We start from the raw sequence: 26,163 nt of genomic DNA on the forward strand, positions 1-26,163 counted from the left end.
ATAAAGGATCAAGAAGGGAGGAAAATAGAAAAAATTAGAGTACGACTCCAGGGTAGACCTGTTTTGTTGTCGCTTGGTTGGTTGGTTGGTTTGTCAGTTGTATTTTTCATATGTTTCGCCATGTTGGCCAGGCTGGTCTCGAACTCCTAGCCTCAAGTGATCAACCCGCCTGGGCCTCTCAGAGTACTGGGACTACAGGCGTGAGCCACCACGTCCAGCCCCCACATTGCTTCTGGCCTCTGTGGTAGACCTCCCAGACGAGGTGGCCGGGCAGAGGCGCTCCCCACATCCCAGATGGGGCGGCCAGGCAGAGGTGCTCCTCACTTCCCAGACGGGGCGGCCGGACAGAGACGCTCCTCACTTCCTAGACGGGGTGGTGGCCGGGCAGAGGCGCTCCTCACATCCCAGATGATGGGTGGCCGGGCAGAGGCGCTCCTCACTTCCCAGACGGGGTGGCCAGGCAGAGGTGCTCCTCACATCCCAGATGGGGCGGCCGGGCAGAGGCGCTCCTCACTTCCCAGACTGGGCGGCCAGGCAGAGGCGCTCCTCACTTCCCAGACGGGGCGGCCGGGCAGAGGTGCTCCTCATTTCTTCCCAGACGGGGCGGCCGGGCAGAGGCGCTCCTCACTTCTTCCCAGACGGGGCGGCCGGGCAGAGGCGCTTCTCACTTCCCAGACGGGGCGGCCGGGCAGAGGCGCTCCTCACATCCCAGAAGGGGCAGCTGCGCAGAGGCGCTCCTCACATCCCAGAAGGGGCGGCCGTGCAGAGGCGCTCCTCACTTCCCAGACGGGGCGGCCGCGCAGAGGCGCTCCTCACTTCCCAGACGGGGTGGCGGCCGGGCAGAGTCGCTCCTCACATCCCAGACGATGGGCGGCCAGGCAGAGACGTTCCTCACTTCCTAGATGGGGTGGCGGCTGGGCAGAGGCGCTCCTCACCTCCCAGAGGGGGCAGCCGGGCAGAGACGCTCCCCACCTCCCAGACGGGGCGGCGGCTGGCAGAGGCTGCAATCCCAGCACCCTGGGAGGGCAAGGCAGGCGGCTGGGAGACGGAGGCTGCAGCCAGCCAAGACCACGCCACCGCACTCCAGCCCGGGCAACACCGAGCACCCAGTGAGCGAGCCTCCGTCTGCAGTCGCAGCACCTCGGGAGGCTGAGGCGGGAGACCATTCGAGGTCAGGAGCTGGAGACCAGCCTGGCCAACATGGTGAAACCGCGCCTCTAGCCAAAGGAGAAAAACCAGGGAGGGGTGGTGGCGCGCGCCGGCAATCGCAGGCAGCCCGCAGGCTAGGGCCGGAGAATCACGGGAGCCTGCAGCGAGCCGAGTGTACTCCAGCCTGGGCCACAGAGGGAAGAAAAGAAAGAAGAAAGCAAGGAGGAAAAGAAAGAAGAAAAGAAGAAAGCAAGGAGGGAGGGAGGGAGGAAGGAAGGAAGGAAGGAAGGCAGGCAGGCAGGCAGGAAGGCAGGCTGGTCTTCATCTCTTGACCTTGTGATCCATGCGCCTCGGTCTCCCAAAGTGCTGGGATTACAGGTGTGAGCCACTGCACCCAGCTTATAATTCATTTTCCAATTAGTTATTTTGTTGATTAGATTGTCCCAGCTTGGGCTATTGGGAACGCCTTTCTACGCCCCCATCATTTTTTGAATACTCTCTTAATTGCTGGCACCACAAGATGTTTCAGGTTCATGCTGTATTTTCTTTGCTCTGGCCCTAGATTCAAACATTTCTCCAAGGAGTCCTGATTTTTTTTTTTTTTTAGATGGAGTCTCGTTCTGTTGCCCAGGTGGGAGTGCAGTGGTGCGATCTTGGCTCACTGCAACCTCCACCTGCCAGGTTCAAGTGGCTGTCCTGCCTCAGCCTCCCGAGTAGCTGGGGACTACAGGCGCACACACCACGCCCAGCTAATTTTTATATTTTTTAGTAAACATAGTTTCACCATGTTGGCCAGGTTGGCCTTGAACTCTTGACCTCAGATGATCCTCCCGCCTCGGCCTCCCAAAGTATTGGGATTACAGGCATGAGCCACCGCACCCAGCCCCAATTCCTTCTATTGGAGAGCAGTATTTAGAAATCAAGATCTGGGTATTAAGTGTGCATGAGCCTGTGTTGTTGAACTCTACTCAGACTTTTGAAGGCAGCTTGATATAGGGGACAGAACATAGCTTTGAGTATATATTCTAGTCTTTAGTGAACTTTACTTCTTTGAGCCTTTGTGTTCTAATTTCTAAAATAGGAAAAAATAGGCCGGGCACAGTGGCTCATGCTTGTAATCTCAGCACTTTTGGAGGCCAAGGTGGGAGGATTGTTTGAGGCCAGGAATTTGAGACCAGCCTGAGTAACATAGCAAGACCCTATCTCTACAAAAAATCCAGAATAGCTGGATCTCTGTGTTCCCACGTCCTCAGGAGGCTGAGGCAGGAGGATCCCTTGAGTCTGGGGGGGTCAAGGTTGTAGTGACCCATGACCACACCACTGTACTCCATCCTGGGTGACAGAGCAAGACCCTATCTCCAAAAAAAAAAAAAAAAAAAAAAAAAAGAGGAGGGCAGGTGTGGTGGCTCATGCCTGTAATACCAGCACTTTGGGAGGCTAAGGTGGGCTGATCACTTGAGGTCAGGAGTTTGAGACCAGCCTGGGCAACATGGTCAAACCCTGTCTCTACTAAAAAAATACAAAAATTAGCTGGCGTGGTGGCACACGTCTGTAATCCTAGCTATTTGGGAGGCTGAGGCAGGAGAGTTGCTTGAACCCAGGAGGTGGAGGTTGTAGTGAGCCGAGATCATGCCACTGCATTCCAGCCTGGGCGACGGCAAGACTCCGTAGATAACATAAGTAAAACACCAAGCATGTAGGTAGGTACTAGGCATACAGGAGATCTTCAGTAAGTTGCAATTGCTATTTTTGTTGCTATTTATTTTCCTGTTACTTGAGAAAGTTTTCTCCTCACTGTATGAAATGAAACTAAAAAAAAAAAAAAAAAGTTGTCCTAAAATTACCTTTACCAAATTGCAACCTCTTCCTTGGTCTTAGTTTCCTCATCTGTGAAGTGAGAAGGTTGGACCAGAATATCTCTGAGATTTCTTCCAGCTCAAGTGTTGTTATTCTGAGTTACTCTTTAGTTCTTCAGTTGCCTTTTCTCCAAGCTAAACAGCCTAAATTCCTTTTGACCTTTCCACTAGGACCTTTTATTCATCCCTTTGATCATTCCTGTGGTTCTTTTTTTGGACGTTCTCCAAAGTTGTCCTCTTTGAAAAAAAAAAAAATATATCCACCTAGTTTTTATTGAGTAATGACTTCATGCCCAGAATGGTGTTGAGCTTTGGGACAGAAAATGAAAGATGTATAAGATGGGCTGTGCCCTGGAGCTTATAGTTGCTAAAAGGAGCAGACACACACACCCACGGTATTCAAGAATTGCTTGAGTTCGTCCCAGCACCCCCTTTCTACTTCTCTGCCTCTGTCATTCTTGTTTTTTTATTTCTTATTTTTATTTTTTGAGACAGAGCCTTGCTCTGTCACCCAGGCTGGAGTGCAGTGGCACGATCTTGGCTCACTGTAACCTCCGCCTTCTGGATTCAAACGATTCTCCTGCCTCAGCCTCCTGAGTAGCTGGGATTACAGGCACACGCCACCATGCCTGGTTAATTTTTGTGTTTTTTTGGAGAGGGGTAGAGATGGTGGTTTGCCGTGTTGCCCAGGCTGGTCTCTAACTCCTGGACTCAGGCAACCCTCCCGCCTCGGCCTCCCAAAGTGTTGGGATTACAGGCGTCAGCCACCACGCCCAGCCTATTGATATTTTTAAATCTAAGCAAAGGAAAAATTGAGGTCTTTAAGGGTTGAGTGAATTTTTTGCAGGAAGTGCAAGGACAAGAGTGGGTAGTACAAAAAAGTAAATGTGTGTGTTTGTAAGTGTGTAGGTGTGGAGAAACTAGATGTTGTCCTTGGTACTAGATACATAGGTACTTTAGTAGTTCAATATAGTGTGAAATGTTAGCTAATGGTAGGATAGAAATACAGTAGATGGTAGGACAGCCACAGAAGGAATCCACTGGTTACTCCTGGAGCTGTGAGGAAAAAGAAGGTTCTAATAGAACCTAATAGAAGAGGACCCAGCCCAAAGCACAGCTTGTGGAAACTGCTGTTGGCTGTGTTCTTTGAACCAGTTTAAGTGCTTTGTGTTTTAGGTGGACCATTGCATTGATGTATGTGATGTAATGGGGAGGTGTTCTGTGTTTAGTCTGTGTTTTACAAAGCCTGCTTGATACTTATGAATTAAAGCCTAAGTGTGCTTGGGACTGACCAGAAGAATCCTGACTAATCTTTTAATATCCTCGTTTGGAAAGGAAAGTAAATAGTAACATTCCACAATTAGAAATTCTATTTTTTCTTCGTTAGGGTTAAAGAAAAAAAAATCTTTTTCATTCCATGTGTTCCATTTCTTCTTGGAATAAACCAGAATTGAAGAGTCAGTCCTCTTCCTGCTCCCTCTCACCCCTTTTTATTGTAAAGGTAATATAGCATTAGTGAGAGTTTGGAAACTAGATTTTTTTTTTTTTTTGCCAGAATTATTTTGGCTATAGATTCTTAAATTTATCCATAATTCTAACTTAACAAAATAACTCTTTGGTTTCTTGTGTGTTCTTTCTAAACTTGCCCATATGCAGTCTACGTAGTCATGTTTTACCTATAATTTTATACATATTATAAGCATTTTTCATGTTGCTAACAATAATAATAATCTCTAAGTAAACTGTGCACTCTGCGTGATGATGATGTGTCAGTGTAGGTTCGTTCTTTGTATCAAATGCACCACTCTGGTGTGGGGATGTTGATGGTGGGGGAGGCTGCGCATGTGGGGGAAGGGGTATGTGGGAACGCTGCCCTTTCCAGGCAGTTTTGCTATGAGCCTAAAACTGCTGTAAAAAAAAAAAAAAAAGTCTATTAAAAAAAAAAAATCCCAGCCAGGCACCCAGGCTCATGCCTGTAGTCCCATTTTGGGAGTTCATTTTGGGAGTTCAAGGCATTTTGGGAGTTCAAGGCAGGAAGATCACTCACTTGAGCCCAGGAGTTTGAGGCCAGCCTGGGCAACATAGGGAGACACTGTCTCTACAAAAATACAAAAATCAGCAGGGTGTGATGACAGAAGTCCCAGCAACTCAGCAGGCTGAGGCAGGAGAATTGCTTGAGCCTGGGAGGTGGAGGTTGCAGTGAGCTGAGACTGCGCCATTGCACTCCAGCCTGGGCAATAGAGCCAGACCTTGTCTCAAAAAACAAAAACAAGACAACAACAAAAACAAAACAAAAAACCCTCAGTGGATACCTGATTTTCCACTGAGTGACTGAACTTTAATTAACCATCTCCCTAGTGGACTTTCCTCCCAGTTTTCATTCTGTATAGTATCTGGCACATAATAATGGCTATTTTATTGCCAAATTGCTTTTAAATGCAATGTGAACATAAAAAAGGTGGCGATTGTGATCCAAACAATAGTGTTAGTGATGATAGTGATGATGGAAACTTCTGCTATTTATTGAGTGCCTATTTTGTGAAAGGCACTTTATATATCTTATCTTCTTTCATCCTTACTGCAACTGAGGTTCAGTAAGTTTTCCATGGCCACTGAGCTTGTTGTAGGTGACAGAAGCAGGTTTTAAACCTAAAAGTGGCTGGTGTCTTTATTTTTTTTCCCCATATACTGCACTGCTGCCCATATTTAAACAGATACTACAATTCTGTTTCCTAGAGTTGACTTAGATGTAGTTCGAGGTTTCCAGGGCTGAATTCTCTTTTTTGAGACCGATTCTTGCTGTGTTGCTCAGGCTGGAGTGCAGTGGCATGATATTGGTTCACTGCAACCTCCGCCTCCTGGGTTCAAGCTATTCTCCTGCCTCAGCCTCCTGAGTAACTGGGATTATGGGTGTGTGCCACCACACCTGGCTAATTTTTTGTATTTTTAGTAGAGATGGGGTTTCACCATATTGGTCAGGCTCTCGAACTCCTGACCTCAAGTGATCCACCCACCTCGGCCTCCCAAAGTGCTGGGATTACAGGTGTGAGCCACGCCACTTGGCCTTTGAATTCACTCTCTGTTTGTTTGTTTGTTTGTTTGTTTTACAAACAGGGTCTTCCTCTTGCTGTGTTGCCCAGGTTGAAGTGCAGTGGTGTGATCATAGCTCCCTGCAGCCTCGATCTCCTGGGCTCAAGTGATCCTCCCACCTCAGCCTCCCAAGCAGCTAGGACTATAGGCATGCACCACCACACCTAGCCAATTAAAACAAAAAAATTGTAGAAATAGAGTCTTGCTATGTTCCCCAGGCTGAGTCTTAAACCTCTGGCCTCAAGCAATCCTCTCACCTTGACCTCCCAAAGTGTTGGAATTACAGGTGTGAGCTATTGTGCCTGGCCCAAATTCTTTTATTTCTTCAGATATTCAACAGATATTTCTTGGGCATCTACCATGTACTAGACACCCTTCTAGGTGCTGATCTTGGGTCTTCTTGGTGATGATCACTGGGAAGTGGGCTAAGTAAGGTTGGAAAGATCCTATAGTCTTTACTTTGAAACAGCTCTGCTCAGATTAACCCCATAAGTGCTCAGTGTTGCATAGATCTGTGTTTTTATTCTTCAGTGGCCCCAGATGAGCCGGTCCCGAGCATGTGGTGGATCAGAACAGATTCCTGGAATAGACATACAGCTGAATAGGAAGTATCACACCACACGTAAGGTGAGAATTATCAGTGCATTCTATGTTTATAGAGTGCTTTCACACAGGTGTTCTTTGGATCTCAACAAAATTGTTAGCTAGGTGAGTTTTAGCGAATGCAGAAGGTGAGGCTCAGGGGGTAAAGTGACTTGCCCAAGGTCACGAGGATGGTAAGTAAGTGGCAGACAAAATGAATTTTTTTTTTTTCAGGGACAAGGTCTTGCTCTGTCACCCAGGCTAGAGTAGAGTGGTACCATCATAGCTCACTGTAGTTTCGAACTCCCAAGCTCAAGCTATCCTCCTGCCTCAGCCTTCTGAATAGCTGAGACTTACTGTCATGCACCACTGTGTACTGCCAATTTTTAAATTTTTGTAGAGCCCAGCGTCCCGTTTTATTACCTAGGTTGGTCTCAAACTCCTGGCTTCAATTAATCCCCCTGCCTCAGCCTCCCTAAGTGCTGGGATTGTTTTAAAATTTTTTTTTAACAGATGAGGTCTTGCTCTGTTACCCTGGTGGAGTACAGTGGCATGATCATGGCTTACTACTGCCTTGAACTCCTGGGCTTAGGTGATCCTGCCACCTCGGCCTCCCAAAGTACTGGGATTACTGAGATTATAGGTGTGAGCCACCGTGCCAGCCTGAATATTTGGACCTAAGCCTTCTGAGGCTATGTCCTCTGTTTCTTCCACTGTCGTGTCTGGAAAACACTTAAGAGGAAAACGTATGAATTTTTTACATGTTAAAAATAAAGTGATATTTAACTTTTGGATAATTTTTTATTGGTTAGATAGCTTGCCTTTGCTTGGAGAGGGTTAACATTAGAACAGACTTTCCTTGGAGGTTATTTGCAAACTACAAGACTCGTATTTTCTGTAGTCATTAATAAAATTTGTGATACCTTTACTAAAAAATGCAAGAGTTTAAAAACATTCAGTGCTTGATTGCAGTTTTGAATAACTTTTGACTGCTTTCAGGCAGTATTTTTTTTTCCTTTTCCTATTACATCAGTCAGCATAGAATGTTTTACTTCTCAGAATTGTTCTTGGGAGATGGGGGTCAAGATTTCCTTTTAAAAGTCCTTTTTTTGATAGAACTTTTATTCTAATACCCCACATCTGTCATCTGCTAGATATGGGTTAATAGACATACAGTCAATGAGGTAGGCATGTCTTGCTCTGAAATTTGGAAGGCATCTATTAGGTACAGTTCCAAATGTGTTTTCATTGAATGATAAAGATGCTTAAAAAAATGAAAATTAAAAATTGTAGGTGAAAACAAAAATCTAAGCAATAAAAACGCCCTCAGCCCAAGCATGGTGGCTCACACCTGTAATCCCAGCATTTGGGAAGGCTGAAGCAGGAAGATTGCTTGAGGCCAGGAGTTTGGGACCAGCCTAGGCAATAGGCTACGGACCCCCCTCTCCAGAGAACAACAGGCCGTGGACCCCACCTCCACAGAAAATTTTAAAAATTGACTTGGTGTAATGGCGTGCACCTGTAATCCTAGCTACTTGGGAGGCTGAGGCAGGAGGATCACTTGAGCCCAGAAGTTTGAGGCTGCAGTGAGCTGTGATTGTGCCACTTCACTTTAGCCTGGGTGAAGGGAGGAGACCCTGACTGTATTAAAAAAAAAAAGCTCTCAGACCTGATGAGGAACAAAGCATTCTATTAAAAATTTTTTGCAACTAATTTTAGTTTCTTTCTTTTTGGTTAATCAGCTTTCTACTACCAAAGATTCCCCACAGCCTGTTGAGGAGAAGGTTGGTGCTTTCACAAAGATAATAGAAGCCATGGGATTCACGGGACCTTTGAAATACAGTAAATGGGTAAAGTCCTTTAAGTTCTTCTCATTTTTCCTTTTGAGCATTGTGCTTTCTGCTCCTCATAGATTTTTTAAAGCTTCTGCTTTGCTTTCATGGAATTCATACATTATTTTGGATGTGAGGACGATCTGGCTGTGACATCTGTCACCCCATTGATCACCAGGGTTGATTCGGCTGATCTGGCTGGGTAGGCAGGTGTCCTCTTCCTCCCTGACCATTCCATGTGCAACCTTTTTGAAGCTGTGTTCTTGATTGAAGAGGATGACCTTCTCCAATAGAGGAGGACCATTCTTTGATCAAGGGTATATGAGTAGCCGCACTCCCCTGCCAGAACCTCCAAGTAAGCTCTCAAGGTCCATACATTATTCTGAGAACTTCTTCAAAATATCTCTGCCCACGTGCCACAATCCCTTGATGCTTCCAGTCAGATCTATACAACATGTGGGGCTGAACTAGTCCCTCCACCTGATATCCCTCCATAATAAGAATTACAATAGATCATGGGCTTAATTAGTTAATAAAAAGATGATTAGTAAAATTTTAATGAAAATCTCTTATAAAATATGGGTCCATCAGAAAGTAATGCTTCCTTAGGAATGTTGCCCATCAGAACATTTGGCCCATCTGACCCTTCTAAGATGATTCCTTAGAAGCATCTCATAGTAGCAGGCATGGCAACAAGACTGGGCTTTCCAGGCCCTTGCTGCGTGGTATGCCATATAGATGACTTCTGAGGGGTCAGATGGGCCAAATGTTCTGATGGGCAACATTCTTAAGGAAGCATTACTTTCTGATGGACCCATATTTTATAAGAGATTTTCATTAAAATTTTACTAGTCATCTTTTTATTAACTAATTAAGCCCACGATCTATTGTAATTCTTATTATGGAGGGATATTTGTTAGCTATGTCACTCCCAGTCAACTCTTGGCCTAGCACATTATCTCTTATAATAGTAGTGGCTATAAATGAATGAATGTTCCCTCTGCCTCAGATTCATACTGCCCCTGGGCTGTTATAATAATACCTCTAACCAATTATAGAAATAAAACCTCAGCAGTTCAGTTCTTCTCAGCCCACTTATCTCCTAGAACAGGTTGAGCATCCCAAATTGGAAAATTGGAAATTCAAAATCTAAAACGTTTGGAGTTTTTAGACATGATGCCCCAGGGAAATGCTCATTGGAACATTTTGGATTTTTGGATTTGGGATGCTCAGCTGGTAAGTATAATGCAAAGAATCCAAAATTCCCCCAAATCCAAAATTCAAAACATGCTGTTTCCACACGTTTCAGATAAGGAATACTCAACCTGTAATACCATTTCTCTCTTTTACTATGGCAGAAGTGCCTTTTATTGCCTTTCAGGGTTGCTGGAATATTGGGTAAGCCTAATCAGTCATAAGTCAAAGCAAGCCCACTCAAAGCAGTAGGGAAGATTTTTCTAGAAAATATGAAAGCTTTACTGAGAACAACCAAGTAGTGCCAGTTACAGCATTTTAACAAGTTGGATTCAAATTAGAATTTCAATTTTATTGTAGACTTCTACTTGTGGTTTCTTCTTATGGTGTCTGGTTCTCTTTCTAACAATTCTCACTACAGCAAATACGAGCTTCTCTCTATAATTACTCTTTTACCTGAATTCTGAAAAGTGAACAGTAATTCCTCAAGCATCTTGTTTTTAAGGGGCTTTGAAAAAATATAGAAAGAACACAAATACTGATAATGATGTTCTTGAGTCCCTAAGGTTATGAAGTATCTTCTTAATTGCCAACGAAATATTAATTATGTTCTTTAAAGTTGTATTTTTTAATATCTTAATTTTTGACACTTGATAATTGTTGATATACTTGGTAATGTTTTTAACCAGAATCTTTTCCCCTATTAAAAAAATATTATGCTTATGGCATTTGGATTTACAAACTTAAAGTATATGTTTTGTTTGAAAATTAGAAATTAAGAGGGAAGTCAAAACAAAAAAAAACAAAAGAAACATTTACAGTTTTATTCATTTCTTGGTGATTGGGTTCCACTTGGTTGCTACCATATGTGTTGTCTAGGCTGTTTTTTAATGATTCTAGAGAGAAAATTGGCTATCATTTGGAAGATTACTAAATCATCAGGAAAATTCCTTCACTCTTTTAGCCTAAGTTAGCCTCTGATTTTTCTTGGTTCCCTTGTGACATCAACTAAATCCCTAATGTTTGCATTTTAAAACTCTTGTGATGTGATGGTGTGTACTTTCTATAACCTTCATTTTATTTTATTTTATTTTTATTTTATTTTTTTTTGAGACAGAGTCTCACTCTGTCACCCAGGCTGGAGTACAGTAGCGTGATCTCAGCCTACTGTAACCTCCGCCTCCCAGGTTCAAGCGATTTTCCTGCCTCAGCCTCCTAAGTAGCTGGGACTACAGGCGCATGCCACCACACCTGGCTGACTTTTGTATTTTTAGTAGAGATGGGGTTTCACCATGTTGGGCCAGCCTGGTCTCGAACTCCTGACCTCAAGTGATTCCGCCTGCCTTGGCCTCCCAAAGTGCTGGGATTATAGGAATGAGCCACTGCGCCCAGCCCATAACCTTCATTTTAAAATTTGTTACATCACAATATCAAAGTATGACATTCTAGTGTAATTGAGATGTGAAAATGTATGTGTAACTTTTCATTTTGAAAAACAGAACCATTTTCAGCCATGTTGACTCAAATCAATGCACTTGTATTGGATTGCACTGGCAAAATTATTTGTTTTGTGTTTTCACATGTATTTGATTAGGGAGTAAAATACCTGCATGTCTGTCCACATCAGCAGTATCAGCTATCTTTTCTCTATCTTTTTCTTTAATGTTTTCATGTATTATTCCCATGTTCTATAATCATATTTAGGATCTTAAATGTAGTTTTCCCTTACCTATTTGAGTATCTTGGAATCATCATTTTTAAAAATTATCTTTATATGCAGTATCAGGTGAGATAAGGACAATATTTACCCAACTCAGCCACATGTCATAGAATAGGCTTCCATATTAGCATTAAGCCAAAAAGTTATTCCTACTCTGAAGGACACTGACAAACTGGAATGTATTCAGAGGTAGGCAGTGAGCCTTATGAAAGCTTCAGAAACCGTTAAGAATGGTTGAAGGAAATAGGGATGCTTAGCCTGGAAAAGAGAAGACAGGATGATTCTTCTCAGGTATTTTGGGGCAAATGTGAAAAATAGAAGGTATTCCAGTGGGCAGAATAATTTTCAATGAATGTTACATGAAGCAGATTTTAAGTTTGGCAAAATAAGAATCTAACAAGAATTGTCCTCCGGTGGGACAGGTAGCCTTACAAGGTCATTGGTCTTGTTTGAACAGAGGCCCAGATGGTTGACTGTGAATCAAGAATGCTGTAGAAGGATTTCCAGTAGACGATAGAAGGTTCAAATGATTTAAAAAAACCCTTCTAACTCTTTTTTATTTTTTTTGAGTTGGAGTCTCGCTCTGTCGCCCAGGCTGGAGTGCAGTGGCGTGATCTCGGCTCACTGCGACCTCTGCCTCCAGAGTTCAAGCAATTCTCCTGCCTCAGCCTCCCAAGTAGCTGGGATTACAGGTGCCTGCCGCCACGCGCAGCTAATTTTTGTATTTTTAGTAGAGATGGGGTTTCATCATATTGGCCAGCCTGGTCTCTTGGCCAGGCTGGTCTCAGAACTCCTGACCTAGTGATCCGCCCGCCTCTCAAAGTGCTGGGATTACAGGCGTGAGCCACCTTGCCAGGCCCTTTCAAACTCTTACATAGCTGTTAATGCAAGCCTTTTACTAGATTTGTTTTTCATCATGTAGGATGTTAAAAAATGCATTAGTTCGTGGGAGAGCAGATTTTCATTTCCTAAAGCTGTTCAAGGTGCCTCTCTTTTACTCAAGTAAAAGATGACTGATGAAGTCTTCTAAAGTTAAAATGAAATAAATATGAATTCATCCAAGGACCAGAACAACTTGTATTGACTAGTTGAAAATTCAGTCCCCTGGCCGGGCGCGGTGGCTCACGCTTGTAATCCCAGCACTTTGGGAGGCCAAGGCGGGCGGATCACGAGGTCAGGAGATCGAGACCACGGTGAAACCCTGTTTCTACTAAAAATACAAAAAATTAGCCGGGCATTGTGGCGGGCGCATGTAGTCCCAGCTACTCGGAGAGGCTGAGGCAGGAGAATGGCGTGAACCCGGGAGGCGGAGCTTGCAGTGAGCCAAGATCGCGCCACTGCACTCCAGCCTGGGCGGCAGAGACTTTGTCTCAAAAAAAAAAAAGAAAAGAAAATTCAGTCCCCCTACCTCCTTAACTCAAATCAGTGCATGATTCTTGAAGAGGTTCTTTCCTCAAGTTATTATTTCCAGTCTCTGTGTGATAGTCTTTAGAGACTTGCTTTAGAGATTTGTCCAGGAAAATGGCTCACCCAAGTATAAAGGCTTGGCCTTGCAGCAGGAAAACTGAAGAACTATAAAATGCTCCTGATTGCCATAGCATGAGCACTGAAAACATACTCTGGCCAATCTGGTGAAGTCTTCATTGTTTGTGATGAATGCTTTCTCACAAACGTGTTGTTGGGGAAGCTTCCTTCTCAAGGAAAGACTTGGGCCTTGGGCCTTGAAGGCAAGTCTCCAGGCAAGGTGATTAATTATGAACCCAGGACTTTATGTATAGGAATCTGAAGGAGATTACAAGGTTAAAAAAGTATCAAGAAATAGATGATTAGAAATTTTAGTTAAAGTTACATACTTGTCTATAGCTGAACTGGGCCGTAAGCTCCCTGAGAGCAGGGATTTTTGTCTGTTTTGTCCACTGCTCTATTCTCATCATGTAGATCAGTGCCAGGCACTGAGTTATGTACTCAGTGAATTATTGGATGAAGTGAGGAGCTAGGGCAGATGTCCTGAACTCCCTGTCTTAAGGATAGGAGTAGGCCTTTCAAGGCCAAATTATTAGGATCATGGTATTATTAGATTATCATTAGTTTGGTAATGGCACAGACCAGTGCTTCCCAAGATGTGTTCTGTGGTCAGATACTTCCTAGAACTGCAAGTGTTAACAAAATTAAACGGGCTTTTTTTTTGTCTGTTGATATGGTGAAACTGATTGTTTTGTCAGTGTTGAATTATCTTTGCATTCCTGGGATAAACTTCACTTGATTATGATATATTATCCTTTTAAAAATATTGATGGATTTAATTTTAAAATATTTTCTTAAGGAATTTTGCATCTATGATCTATGTTCATGAAGGCTATTGTTCTGTAGTTTTTTTTGTTTTTTTTTTTGAGACGGAGTCTCGCTGTCACCCAGGCTGGAGTGTAGTGGCGCGATCTCGGCTTACTGCAGGCTCCGCCCCCTGGGGTTCACGCCATTCTCCTGCCTCAGCCTCCCGCGTAGCTGGGACTACAGGCGCCCGCCACCTCGCCCGGCTAATTTTTTGTATTTTTTTAGTAGAGACGGGGTTTCACCGTGTTAGTTTTGTTTTCTCCTAATGACTTTGGTTTTGATATCAGGATAAGGTTGGCCTTATTGAATGAGCTGGGGAATATCCTTTCTTCTTGTTTTCTGGCAGAGTTTGTGTAGATTTCGTAACATTTCTTTTTTTTCTTTTTCTTTTCTTTTTTTTTGTTTTGAGATGGAGTCTCACTCTGTCACCAGGCTGGAGTGCAGTGGCGCACTCGGCTCACTGCAACCTCTGCCTCCTGGGTTCAGGCGATTCTCCTGCCTCAGCCTGGGACTACAGGCACGCACCACCACGCCCAGCTAATTTTTGTATATTTAGTAGAGATGGAGTTTCACCATGTTGGCCAGGATGGTCTCAATCTCTTGACCTCGTGATCTGCCCACCTCAGCCTCCCAAAGTGCTGGGATTACAGGCATGAGCCACCGCGCCCGGCTGATTTCATAACATTTCTTTAGATGTTCAGTACAGTTCTCTAGTGATGCTATCTGGGTCTGCAGTTTGCATTGTGGGAAGGTTTTTAACCACAAATCCAATTTCTTTAATAGATAGAAGACTGTTCATGTTATTTATTTTAGTGAGCTTTGATAGTTTGTATCTTTCAAGGGATTTGTCCATTTCATCTAAGTAATCACATTCATTGGAGTAAAGTTGTTCATAGGATTCCCTTATTATCCTTTTAATGTCTTTAGGATATGTAGTGATGTCTGCTCTCTGATTCCTGATATTGGAAATTTTTATCTTATGTGTTTTTGGCTTTTATTTTTCCTTGATCAGTTTTATAGGTTATCAATTTTATTGATTTTTTTTTTTTGAGGCGGAGTCTTGCTCTGTTGCCCAGGCTGGAGTGCAGTGGCACGATCTCGGCTCACTGCAGCCTGAACTCCCAGGTTCGAGCAATTCTTCTGTCTCAGCCTCCGGAGTAACTGGGATTACAGGCGCCTGCCACCATGCCTGGCTAATTTTTGTATTTTTAGTAGAGACGGGGTTTCACCATATTGGCCAGGCTGGTCTTGAAATCCTGACCTCAGTTGATCTTCCTGTCCTGGCCTCCCAAAGTGCTGGGATTAGTGAGCCAGGTGGGTGAGCCACCACGCCCAACCTAATTTTATTGATATTTTTAAAGAAACAGCTTTGGCTTCAATTTTCCTTTTTTTTTTTTTTTTTTTTTTTTTTTTCAGTCAAGGTCCGGCTCTGTCACCTAGGCTGGAGTGCAGTGGTGTGATCTCAGCTTGCTGCAACCTCCGCCTTCCAGGCTCAGCCTCCTACCTCAGCCTCCTGAGTAGCTGGGACTATAGGCACACACCACTATGGCCAGCTAATTTTTGTATTTTTGGTAGAGATGGAAACGTTTTGCCATGTTTCCCAGGTTGGTCTCCAACTCCTGGGCTCAGCCGATCTGCCTGTCTCGGCCTCCCAAAGTGCCGGGATTACAGGCATGAGCCACCATGCCTGGCCTGGCTTGGATTTTCTATATTTTATTTTTCTGTTTCAGTTTTGTTGATTTCTGCTCTTTACTATATCATTCTTTCTGCTTGCTTTTAGGTTTAATTTGCTTTTCTTTTCTAGCGTTTCACCATGGGTTTTGTTTAAATGTGGGCTTCTAATGCTGATTTACTCCCCAGATAGGGATATCTGATTTTTATTTGTCTATTTCTATATGTCCTATTTTCCCCTGTATTAACTTTAGACTGGAAGCTCTTAAAAACATGACAGATCTCAAGTCAGTAAGTAAAATATCTTAATTACAGTCAGAGACGTAATCATTCCTTAATTTGTTATGGGTATTTCTACCCATCAGAGACACTTGCTTTAACTCTACAGAATATAGAAAAATATGAACATTATATAGTTTTGAGTATAGTATGTTCTTGGTGACTTTAAACCTTAATATCATAGCTCCACTAAATTCTAGATTGGTTTTTCTTCAGTTGCTATGTCATTCTCAGCCTGTACACATTTGTTTTTAGTCTACGCATATTTGAGTTTATAACTTTCCCTGTTGTTTTAAGAAAAAATAAGCTTCTAGAAGCCTTGTTGAAGTGCTCATTTATTTAGTTATATCTTTAATGAAATGTTTTGAAAGTCCTTAAAATACCTGTTCCTAGAGTGCTGAGTTGGTCTTCAGACCTATAAGTCAACTCTTAAATAATTTGTTTTTAGATTTATTTTTATTAAGGCATAATTTATATACAGTGTAATATAAAAATCTTAAGTATACAGCTCAGTGAATAAATTAAAACCACCACTCATATCAAAAGCCTAAGAGAATTCCTAGTGCTTTGGGAATAGTAAAAGTTTGATTCTTATATTGTATTTTACACTCATTAGAAACCCTTATTTACAGACACAGTGTTAATCAGCAAACTATAAAAGTAAAGAAAATCTGGAAAAAAGATACCTCTTACATGGAGTATAAATCTCTGGGGATGGCCCCCAGAGATTTATAGAATAGATAGTAGTGCCTCTGAGGAAAGATTAAAGGCTTGAGGGTTTTTGTATATTTCTTTGATTTTGGCCAGAAGAATGTGTACTTTTTTTTACTATAAAGGATTTCAGATTCTAAAGAGTTAACGTGGATAATGCTGAACAGTGATTTAGAGGCACAAATGTGGTGAAGTAGGTTGGAATTAAATGAGAGATTTTATTTAAATATGGGAAATGAGAGATTTTATTTAAATATGGGAAAAGCCTTTCTGAGGTTTTCATGCTAAAGTCCTAAAATATGAAAATTGTGTGAAGTCTGTATGAATGGCTAAGCTCTAAGAAAACAAAAAACATTTATATTGGTTTAAATTACCTAGAGAGAGGTTTGGACCCTTACTTCTAGTTGAAGAAATATAAGATTCTGTGACCCATGTCTAATGGAAGTAGAACATCCACTTGGTCATGTCTTGAGTTTGGTTTTATTCTCTTTGTCTAGAAGATTAAGATTGCGGCCCTGCGCATGTATACTAGCTGTGTGGAGAAAACTGACTTCGAGGAATTCTTTCTAAGTAAGTTATTGTTTGACAGTACTGAAAAGAAGAACAAATCTACATTTCATTTTTATGGTTATGTTTTAATAGGATAGGTTTTTTTAGTCCCTAGTGGTACAGTTTTTCCTGCACAAAGCATATAATCCAAACTGTCTATTTTTCTCTTTAAAAAAATTATTGTATATATTTCTTTAGAGACAGGGTCTTGCTGTGTTGCCTGGGCTGGCCTAAAACTCCTGGGCTCAAGCAGTCCTACCACCTCAGCCTCCTGAATAGTAGCTGGGACTAAAAGCACATGGCAGTGTACCCCGCTGCTTTTCTTTTTTAATAGAGTAAACAGAGAGCAAAGGGATCCTATAAATAAAACATTTTGCTTATTTTGAAAAAAGAAACAAACAAACTGTACTTTGACGTTATCTCCCTTGTCCACACATGCATCTTTTTACATAAGAGTATTCATAGTAAACATATTCTGTTTTACAGTCTGGATTTTTTTTTTTTTTTTTTTTTTTTGAGATGGAGTCTTGCTCTATTAGCCCAGGCTGGAGTGCAGTGGTGCGATCTTGGCTCAGTGTAACCTCCACTTCTCCACCTCCCAGGTTCAAACGATTTTCCTGCCTCGGCCTCCCGAATAGCTGGGATTACAGGCATGTGCCACCACACTCAGCTAATTTTTGTATTTTTAGTTGACGTGGGGTTTCACCACGTTGGCTAGGCTGGTCTCAAACTCCTGACCTCATGTGATCCGCCCTCCTTGGCCTCCCAAAGTGCTGGGATTACAGGCGTGAGCCACTGTGCCTGGCCCATTCTGGATGTTTTACTTAGCATTTTGACATGGACGTTTGGCCAGCTATTCCTCTTTTGTTTTTAATTTTTAATTGTTTTAATTAATCCTGGATTAATTATGATTTTTCTCATGTTAAAAGACGATTGGGTCAAAAGGCACATATAATTTTATTATGTATACCTCATTGATAAATTGCTTTCCAAAAGGGTTTTGTTGGTTTAGACTATCAGAAACAGTTGATTGTTAACACAGTATTGATTTTGATGCTGTAAACAGTTATATTATTAACAAAGTTAATTAAAGCAGGTACTTGTAATTGGGAGAGATTAAATCATTTCCAGTTCCACAGATTTTGGAAGGAAATATATGCTGTGTACTTCTGTGGTAATAGTCACATCCTCAAAGCAGCATACACCTAAATGTATACATTTGAGATTTTTCTCTAGCAGCAAATATTTGTATATAATTGTGTTCACAACAATGAGGAAAGCTGGGTGCAGTTTTGGTTATTTAATAACTATTTTTTTGTTTCATCGTGTTTTTTGAGACTTGTTTTGGGTCTTGCTCTATTGCCCAAATTGGAGTGGAGTGGCGCCATCTTGGCTCGCTGCTACCTCCACCTCCCAGTTTCAAGTGATTCTTGTGCCTCAGCCTCCTGAGTAGCTGGGACTACAGGTGTGCGCCACCATGCCCAGCTAATTTTTGTATTTTTTTTAGTAGAGGCAGGGTTTGGCTATGTTGGCCAGGCTGGTCTCGAACTCCTGGTCTTAGGCCTTAAGTGATCCTGCCTTAGCGTCCCGAAGTGCAGGGATTACAGGCATAAGCCACTATGCCCAGCCTGTTTTTTTTTTTTTTTCTTTAAGTGCCTTCTTGAATCCATGTGTGAAGTATTTTTCATCAGGTCTTTTTAAAACCTCATCCTCAGGCTGGGCGCAGTGGCTCACGCCTGTAATCCCAGCACTTTGGGAGTCTGAGGCGGGTAGATCACTTGAGGTCAGGAGTTCAAGACCAGCCTGGCCAACATGGTGAAACCCCCCCCCCCCCCACTAAAAATACAAAAAAATTAGCTGGGCATGGTGGTGGGTGCCTCTAATCCCAGCTACTCGGGAGGCCAAGGCAGGAGAATCACTTGAACCCAGGAGGCAGAGGTTGCAGTGAGTTGAGATCACACCACTGCACTCCAGCCTGGGCAACAGAGCAAGACTCCATCTCAAAAAAACAAATAAACAACAAAAAAACAATAACAACCCTTATCCTCAGATGTCTGTTTAATGTCTATTTTATATTTGATTCAAGAAATAACTCAGAAATTTCTTAGAATTATTTTGAAAGAATATTTACTAGATATCTTTGTCTTGGCCAGCTGTTCATTACTGAAGGTTCTTCCGTTAATATTATAGTATTGAATAATAAGACTTTTTACATATTTAACATACCATGTTTCAATTCATAGCCTGTTGTAAACTACTTATAAAACTTAAGAAAAGTTTATAAATAACTGTTTTATACTATTAACTCACATAGTATGGTTTTACATTTGTCTCATTTAGGAGTTACAAAATATTGTGGGCTAGGAAGGGCTTGTATTACTGTTTTCATTTTGTTTTATTTTGTTTTCAGAAACAGTTGAGGCTCAAAGGGGCTAAGTGACTCACCCAGGGTTGCCTAGCCAAGCCTTGAACCTGTGTTGTCTGGTTTAAAATCCAGGGATTTCTCCACTATAACATATTGTCTGTGAATGAGTGTAATTGCAAATTAGAAAATGTAATTCATTTTAATATTTTTTGTATTTTGTTATATTTAAATGCAAACTACCTCTGTGAGATTTTCTATTAGTTTTGGAAACTGATGTTTATACTAACTATAGTGTGTATCTATTGGTGAGCTTTGTCCTAGCTTAGTCTTTGAAGTAGTTACCTAGGGAGAAAGTAAATTTTTCAGTAACGCCCCTCTTCAGGTTTTCTGAGACTCAATTTGAGAATTTCCTTTTGAGACCTATAGCATGTTCATTTTTTTTTTTTTTTTTTTTTTTTTGAGACGGAGTCTCGCTCTGTCGCCCAGGCTGGAGTGCAGTGGCTCAATCTCGGCTCACTGCAAGCTCCACCTCCCGGGTTCACGCCATTCTCCTGCCTCAGCCTCTCCGAGTAGCTGGGACTACAGGCGCCCGCCACCACGCCCGGCTAATTTTTTTGTATTTTTAGTAGAGACGGGGTTTCACCATGGTCTCAATCTCCTGACCTCGTGATCCGCCCGCCTCGGCCTCCCAAAGTGCTGGGATTACAAGCGTGAGCCACCGCGCCCAGCCAGCATGTTCATTTTTATTACGTTCTATTGTGGCCCATCTTTGTCATTTTTGGGTAGATTAAGTTTTCATATCAAACCAAAGTGCCTCCAAACTGTGGCTAGTGAATAAAAAGAGAACAAATCTGGAATATACCATCTGGAGGCAGAAGATTACAAATATCTTTCAAATAATTACACTGACTTTCCTGTGGCTTGGATTCTAAAGAGTAGGCCAGACAGGTTAGAAATAAGAGAAAGGGGTTGGGTGCAGTGGCTCACACCTGTAATCCTAGCAGTTTGGGAAGCCAAGGCAGGAGGATCCCTTGAGCTGAGGAGTTCAAGACCAGCCTGGGCAGAAAAAAAAAAGAAACGAAACAAGAGAAACCAGTATATATATATTGCTTCCCAATATCGTACTTTTTAAAGTGGTCATTGCTCGCTTGGACTTGTGGCATTTTAGGGCTTAACTTCTGGATTCCTGAGAATTCAGCAGCCCGCCGTTTCTTAGATATTTTGAGGATGTCTTTTGTCTGAGCATGTTACACTGATGAGTACACTGCGGTTTGCTGTCTGGTCTTTTAGAGATGTTCTGCTGTGAAGAGCACTTTGGAGCAGAGGTGGTCAATCAGTAGAGCTCCTGTTTAATTCCACAGTGTTGTCTGCAGACTGCTTTGTCTTTAGCCCTTAAGAGACTGGAGGCCTTGGAGAGGAGGCTCCTTAATGAATACATTCTGAGTCTGTGGTTGAGGTTTATCACTGATGCAATGTGAAATAATTAGTGAGGTTTTTCAAAGATAATTTCAATTCTACTATTTAAATAATTTGCTGAAAACCAACAATAGTGAATATTTATTGAGTACCTACTAACTTAATACAAACCATTTTGCTAAACATTTTATAGGCCTTATCTCATTCTCACAAAAATCTTACAAGATCAGTTATCTTGTTTTTCTCATTTTTACAGAGAAGAAAATTGAGTAATTTTACCCAGTGTCACATAGTGAGTGAGAGGTAGAGTCAAAGAATTGAATCAGGCAGTCTGACCCCACATTAAATGTACAACTGTGTTATGCTGCCTCCTTATAACAGTAATGAACTATTTAATTGTATCCAACTTGATGTCAAGAAAGAAAGTGCCTAGGTTCAGAAACTAAAGCACTGAATGTGCGTTGGAGCAAGAGTGTGATAATGGCAAAATACTACAGCAGGTTTTAACTTTGAAGTGTTTAAATGCATTTCATTGAACTAAAGAATCTGCTGTATTTTTACGTAGTTCACAGTCAACAGTCAATGGTGTTACTTTTTAGGGCTTTACCCTGTGGGCTTCTGTTCTGACACCAGTGTGTATAGGGACTCAATCATATGCCAGCACTTTTCCCACCCTCAGCCCTGAGGTGACCCCAGAAGGGGAAATTGTGACCCAAGTCCAGCTGCTGGCCTGTCTGTCTGTGCTTTCCAGCCCAAGAACTGATTCCTTCTCTGAGAAAATTGGAAAGGCTCCTGGAGGCTGCTGAGAAGCTTTGATGTAGAGGTAGCGATTGAACAGATTGTCCTTTAGAAGCAGCCAAAATTTCATTTTCCAGATTGAAAGACAGACTTCCAAGAAAATTTTTCTTTTTAATGTTTTGTTCTAGCATCCAAAAAAGACCCAACTTCAGATCCGGGCTTGAGAATTTCTCGGGGCTATTCTCGTCTAGGTGGAGGGTGGTTGGCCCATTCTCAGATGGCATGTGTCTTAATAGCTGTATGGCTGGCCAGGCCAGCCTTCAGCTCCCTCCTGCTGGGCTCTGAGAGGAAGTTGACTTGACAGCTGCTAGGCACCTCCCAGTAAGCTCACCAAAGTATTTTGGTGTCACTTTGTGACAGACTTGGATTCAAACTGCAGCCCTGCCACTAGCTTGTTAATATTGTGGCTGCCCACAAGTTACTTAGTTTGAGTCTGTTTCCTCATCTCTAAAATGAGGATTATAATGCTTCCCTCCAGGGTTAAAGTAAGGATTGAGTGAGATAATGTATTGACATGGCTTGCAGCAGGTCTGATATGCAGATGGGCCCTTAGTGAGTTATTTTCTGATAGTGGTATTAGAGAGGCTGTTAGAGCAGGATTAAGAACACAGTGTTTGAAATCCAGTAGATCTGAATTTGATCTCAGGTGTCTCTTTTCATAGCTGTATGACCTTGAACAGCAATTGTCTTGGTCTCTCTGAGTCAATTTTCTTACCTGTCAATTTGGGATAATACCAATGCCTACCTCGGGGTTATTGGGAGGATTCATTGAGCTCATGGATGTAAAGAACCCAGTAGAACATCTGGCATGTAGTAAGCCTGCAGTGAATTACAGCTCTTTATTATTGGTGCTGTTAATGTACCTCACGGGGGTCTGGGCCTATGTTTTATCTCCTAGTGACCCCTCTTTGTTATCATTTAGTACATCGTGTACCTTGATGGTTGCTGAAAAGCAGAGGATAGCGCTTCTTTCTTGAGTCATTGCCCCAAAGGACAGATTCTACCATAAGGGCCCCAATTCCCCACTTATTCTCTTTTTGCATCTTCCTCTTGCTCTGGCTTTTCTCCCTGTTATGTAGTAAGGAGGGCACATTCAGTGGGAGACCCCTCATCCAGCAGGAGGCTTTTCTTAGCTGAGTGAGAATTGAGAGGCTTTGATGTCTGAGCACAGAACTAATTTGTGGGATCTGAAACCAAGGAGAAGCCCTTCCCAGTTTTGTCATTTCTGGGGGGTGATGAACAGCCTTTCAGTAGGTACGATATGCTTTCTTATTCAGCTGCAGCTCCCTAGATCCCTGACTTTTTTTGCCTGATCTTTTCTTTTTCTTTTTTCTTTTTTTTGAGACAGGGTCTTGCTCTGTCACTCAGGCTCGAGTACAGTGATGTGATCTTGGCTTACTGTAACCTCCACCTCCCTGGCTCAAGTGATCCTCCCACCTCAGCCTCCCAAGTAGCTGGGACTATAGGTGCATGCCACCATGCCCAGCTAATGTTTGTATTTTTTTGTAGAGACGGGGTCTCACTATGTTTCCCAGGCTGGTCTCAAAGTCCTGGGCCCAAGCAATCCACCCGCCTCAGCCTTCATAAGTGCTGGGATTACAGGTGTGAGCCACTGCACCCAGCTCCTGGTCATTTCTTTTGGGCAAATCATTTAGCACACCCATATCCATAGCACATTGGGTACCTTACAGAAAGAAGACAGGAAAAGGATACTAGAAAGACTTAAGCTTCTCAGTGGAGCCCAACTGAAAAAAGTGAGGGAGTGTTTGCCCAGCTTTTCAGAATTCAAGCCCATGGAGGGAAAATATTGTAGAATCACACGGAAGCCAGAAGGAACCATAGAAATCATCTAGGCCACATTCTGCAAAGTGAGAAAACCAAGACTCAAAGGGGAGAAGTGATTTGTCCAAGGCCACATAACAAGCTGATAACAGGGCTGGAACTAGAAGGCTGGTGGTCTGACTAAATTCAATGGGTTTTTTTCTTTTTTTTTTTTTTTTTTTTAGACAGAGTCTCACTCTATTGCCCAGGCTGGAGTGCAGTGGCGTGATCTTGGCTCACTGCAACCTCCGCCTCCCAGGTTCAAGTAATTCTCCTGCCACAGCCTCTTTAGTAGCTGGGATTACAGGCGCCCACCACCACACCTGGTTAATTTTTGTATTTTTAGTAGAGACGGGGTTTCGCCATGTTGGCCAGGCTGGTCTTGATCTCCTGACCTCAGGTGATCCGCCCACCTCGGCCTCCCAAAGTGCTGGGATTACAGGCGTGAGCCATCGCAATCCTTTTTTTTTTCTTTTACTCCTGGCGCGCTATGATTCAAAGTTCTTTTATCCTGTGGTCTCACTCTATTGTTCTACTGGACTTTTCTGCAATAGCATAATCAGAGAGCACCGTAAGTGCCGTGCCTGCCAATATTTAAAATATGGTCAATATGCTTCCTTTAAACCCTCACATACTTATGCCTTATTGTTATTTTCTAGGGTGTCAGATGCCTGATACATTCAATTCATGGTTTCTTATAACTCTACTCCACGTCTGGTAAGTGAGCAATTTAAATGAAGTCACCAAAGTCACCAAATGTATTTTTTAAACACTGCTGACTTGTAAGGTATAGCCTTCAGCAGGGCTGATTATATGAAATGGCAGTTGTTCAGGTGTTAAAAACTGTTCCTTTCATTTTAATAACTGGTGTCTTGAAGCACATTTTTATTAAAGGTCAAAGCATGGGCCCAGAAGGAAACTAATATTTGTAGGATTTTTTCAAAGAACACCTAACCCAGTGAACAATGCAATCAGTATCTCTTAACAGACTCTATGAGCTTGGATGGAAAGTTTTCTCTCCCTTGGCTGTTTTAGGAAAGTTCACATTTACGTAAAAGTGGTTTGAATTGTGAGAATCCGTGGTCATTTTCATTGCTGGTCATCAGAAACCTATAACAAATTATAGCACTGACATTTACGCCTGTACCTCTAAAATGTGCATACAAGTTAGCCTCATGCCAGGTTTGTTGCATGTAAAAATATTTAACACCTTAAACAGTATATTTTTTCTTCAGCTGTGAAATAAGTAGCCAAAAAAAATCAATTTTTCATCTAATGTTACACAGTATTAAAGGTCAGAAGGATATAGGAGAGTCGTTGAAGTTGGGGGCTGGGGAATGTATTTATTGAACTGCCAGATCTTGGGAAAGTAAATTCTGGAGAACTAAGTTTACTACTTTGACCATAGTGAGTATCTGAGGAACATGGGAATGGCTGCCCTGTCAAAAGGACCCTTGTTTGAGACTGCCTTCAGCTGAGCCTTTGCATCACACAACTGACTACTATATACTTTTTGCTTTTGATCACCTCTGAAATGTTTCTTCCTCTGTACTCATACAGTTACACTGAGTTCGGCTTAGGGGCCTAAGGTGGCAGTTTATTTTATGCTTTTTTTTTTCCTTTTCTTTTTCTTTTTTTTTTTTTTTTTAGACATAGTCTCACTGTGCTGCCTAGGCTGGAGTGCAGTGGTGCAATTGTGGCTCACTACAACCTCCGTCTCCTGGGTTCAAGCGATTCTTGTGCCTCAGCCCCCCAAGTAGCTGGGATTACAGGAGTGCACCACCACGCCCAGATGATTTTAGTAGAGACAGAGTTTCACCATCTTGGCCAGGCTGGTCTCAATCTCCTGACCTCAAGTGATCCACCTGCCTTGGCTTCCCAAAGCGCTGAGATTACAGGCGTGAGCCACCGTGCCCAGCCTATGCTATCTTTTTCTAAGCAGTAGTTTATTAAGTGCACCTCATATCCTGGGCACTTTGTGGGAACTAGGGAATAGTTCTCAAGAAGCTCACAGTCTAGTGAGGGAGATAAGATGTGTAAAATGGTCAATTATAAATCAGAACGCCTAAGTTATATAATAAATGTGAGTAAGAAGTACTTATAGGATCACAAAGGAAGCTGCAACTATCAAAACCCTTATACTTCTACCTGTTAGTTCTTTGAAATGTGCCACGCATCAGGTAGCTTAGAAGGCACAATGCCTTCCTGTTGTCTTAATGGTGAAGGTTAAGGCATAGCATTCAGGGAAGGAAGCCGCATATATTGAAGGGGAAAAGTGCTTTTTTAAGAGAGGAGGGCTGTAGAGGTGGCACTGTAAAATTACTCACTGGAAAGGTGGGAGGGTTGCAAGAAGGCTAGGGGAACTCAAAGATAATATTCAGAACCTGTATGAAAGACTCTTTATTGCCCATATAGCTAGAGGTATCAGTGTTAGAGGGAGTGGATGGCAAAATAAAATAAAATATATAATCCCTGTGACCACATCCCAAGGTCAATACCCGACTAACAGCAACTGGGAGAACCTCGAAACTACTTATAGTTCTTTAAAGTTTCCAAACTGTGCCCGCTGAATCTTCCTTGCTGAGGTTAGTTTAATTTCTGAGGAGCAGAGTGTACCACCCCCAGTTCAATCGAGAGAGGGAAGCTGTCTGCTTCAAATCTATACTTGATTCCCCTTCCACTCTTTCTCTCGCCTAGTTCTGATGATCTGCAGGTTTTGGTGGAAAGAATCTGTAGCTTTTCAGTTTGAATCAGCACTCTTCTTGAGGACCTCCTGTGTGTGCAGAACCATGGGATGTT

At 42.5% G+C, this 26,163-nt stretch overlaps 1 protein-coding gene across 5 annotated transcripts in view; it reads left to right on the forward strand.

Moving 5' to 3' along the window:
* Positions 1 to 26,163, forward strand: part of LOC100579420 (ubiquinol-cytochrome-c reductase complex assembly factor 1) — a 117,688-nt gene that overhangs the window by 23,388 nt on the left and 68,137 nt on the right. For all 5 annotated transcript variants that reach the window (XM_003273569.2, XM_003273570.2, XM_030826267.1 and 2 more), the window contains 4 exons: positions 6,627 to 6,722; positions 8,420 to 8,527; positions 16,913 to 16,985; positions 24,024 to 24,081. In XM_003273569.2, coding sequence (XP_003273617.1) covers positions 6,627 to 6,722; positions 8,420 to 8,527; positions 16,913 to 16,985; positions 24,024 to 24,081 — 335 coding nt within the window. The remainder of the gene's footprint in view (positions 1 to 6,626; positions 6,723 to 8,419; positions 8,528 to 16,912; positions 16,986 to 24,023; positions 24,082 to 26,163) is intronic.

The sequence above is a fragment of the Nomascus leucogenys genome, chromosome 13, assembly GCF_006542625.1.
Source record: "Nomascus leucogenys isolate Asia chromosome 13, Asia_NLE_v1, whole genome shotgun sequence".
In the NCBI taxonomy this organism is placed as follows: Eukaryota; Metazoa; Chordata; class Mammalia; order Primates; family Hylobatidae; genus Nomascus; species Nomascus leucogenys.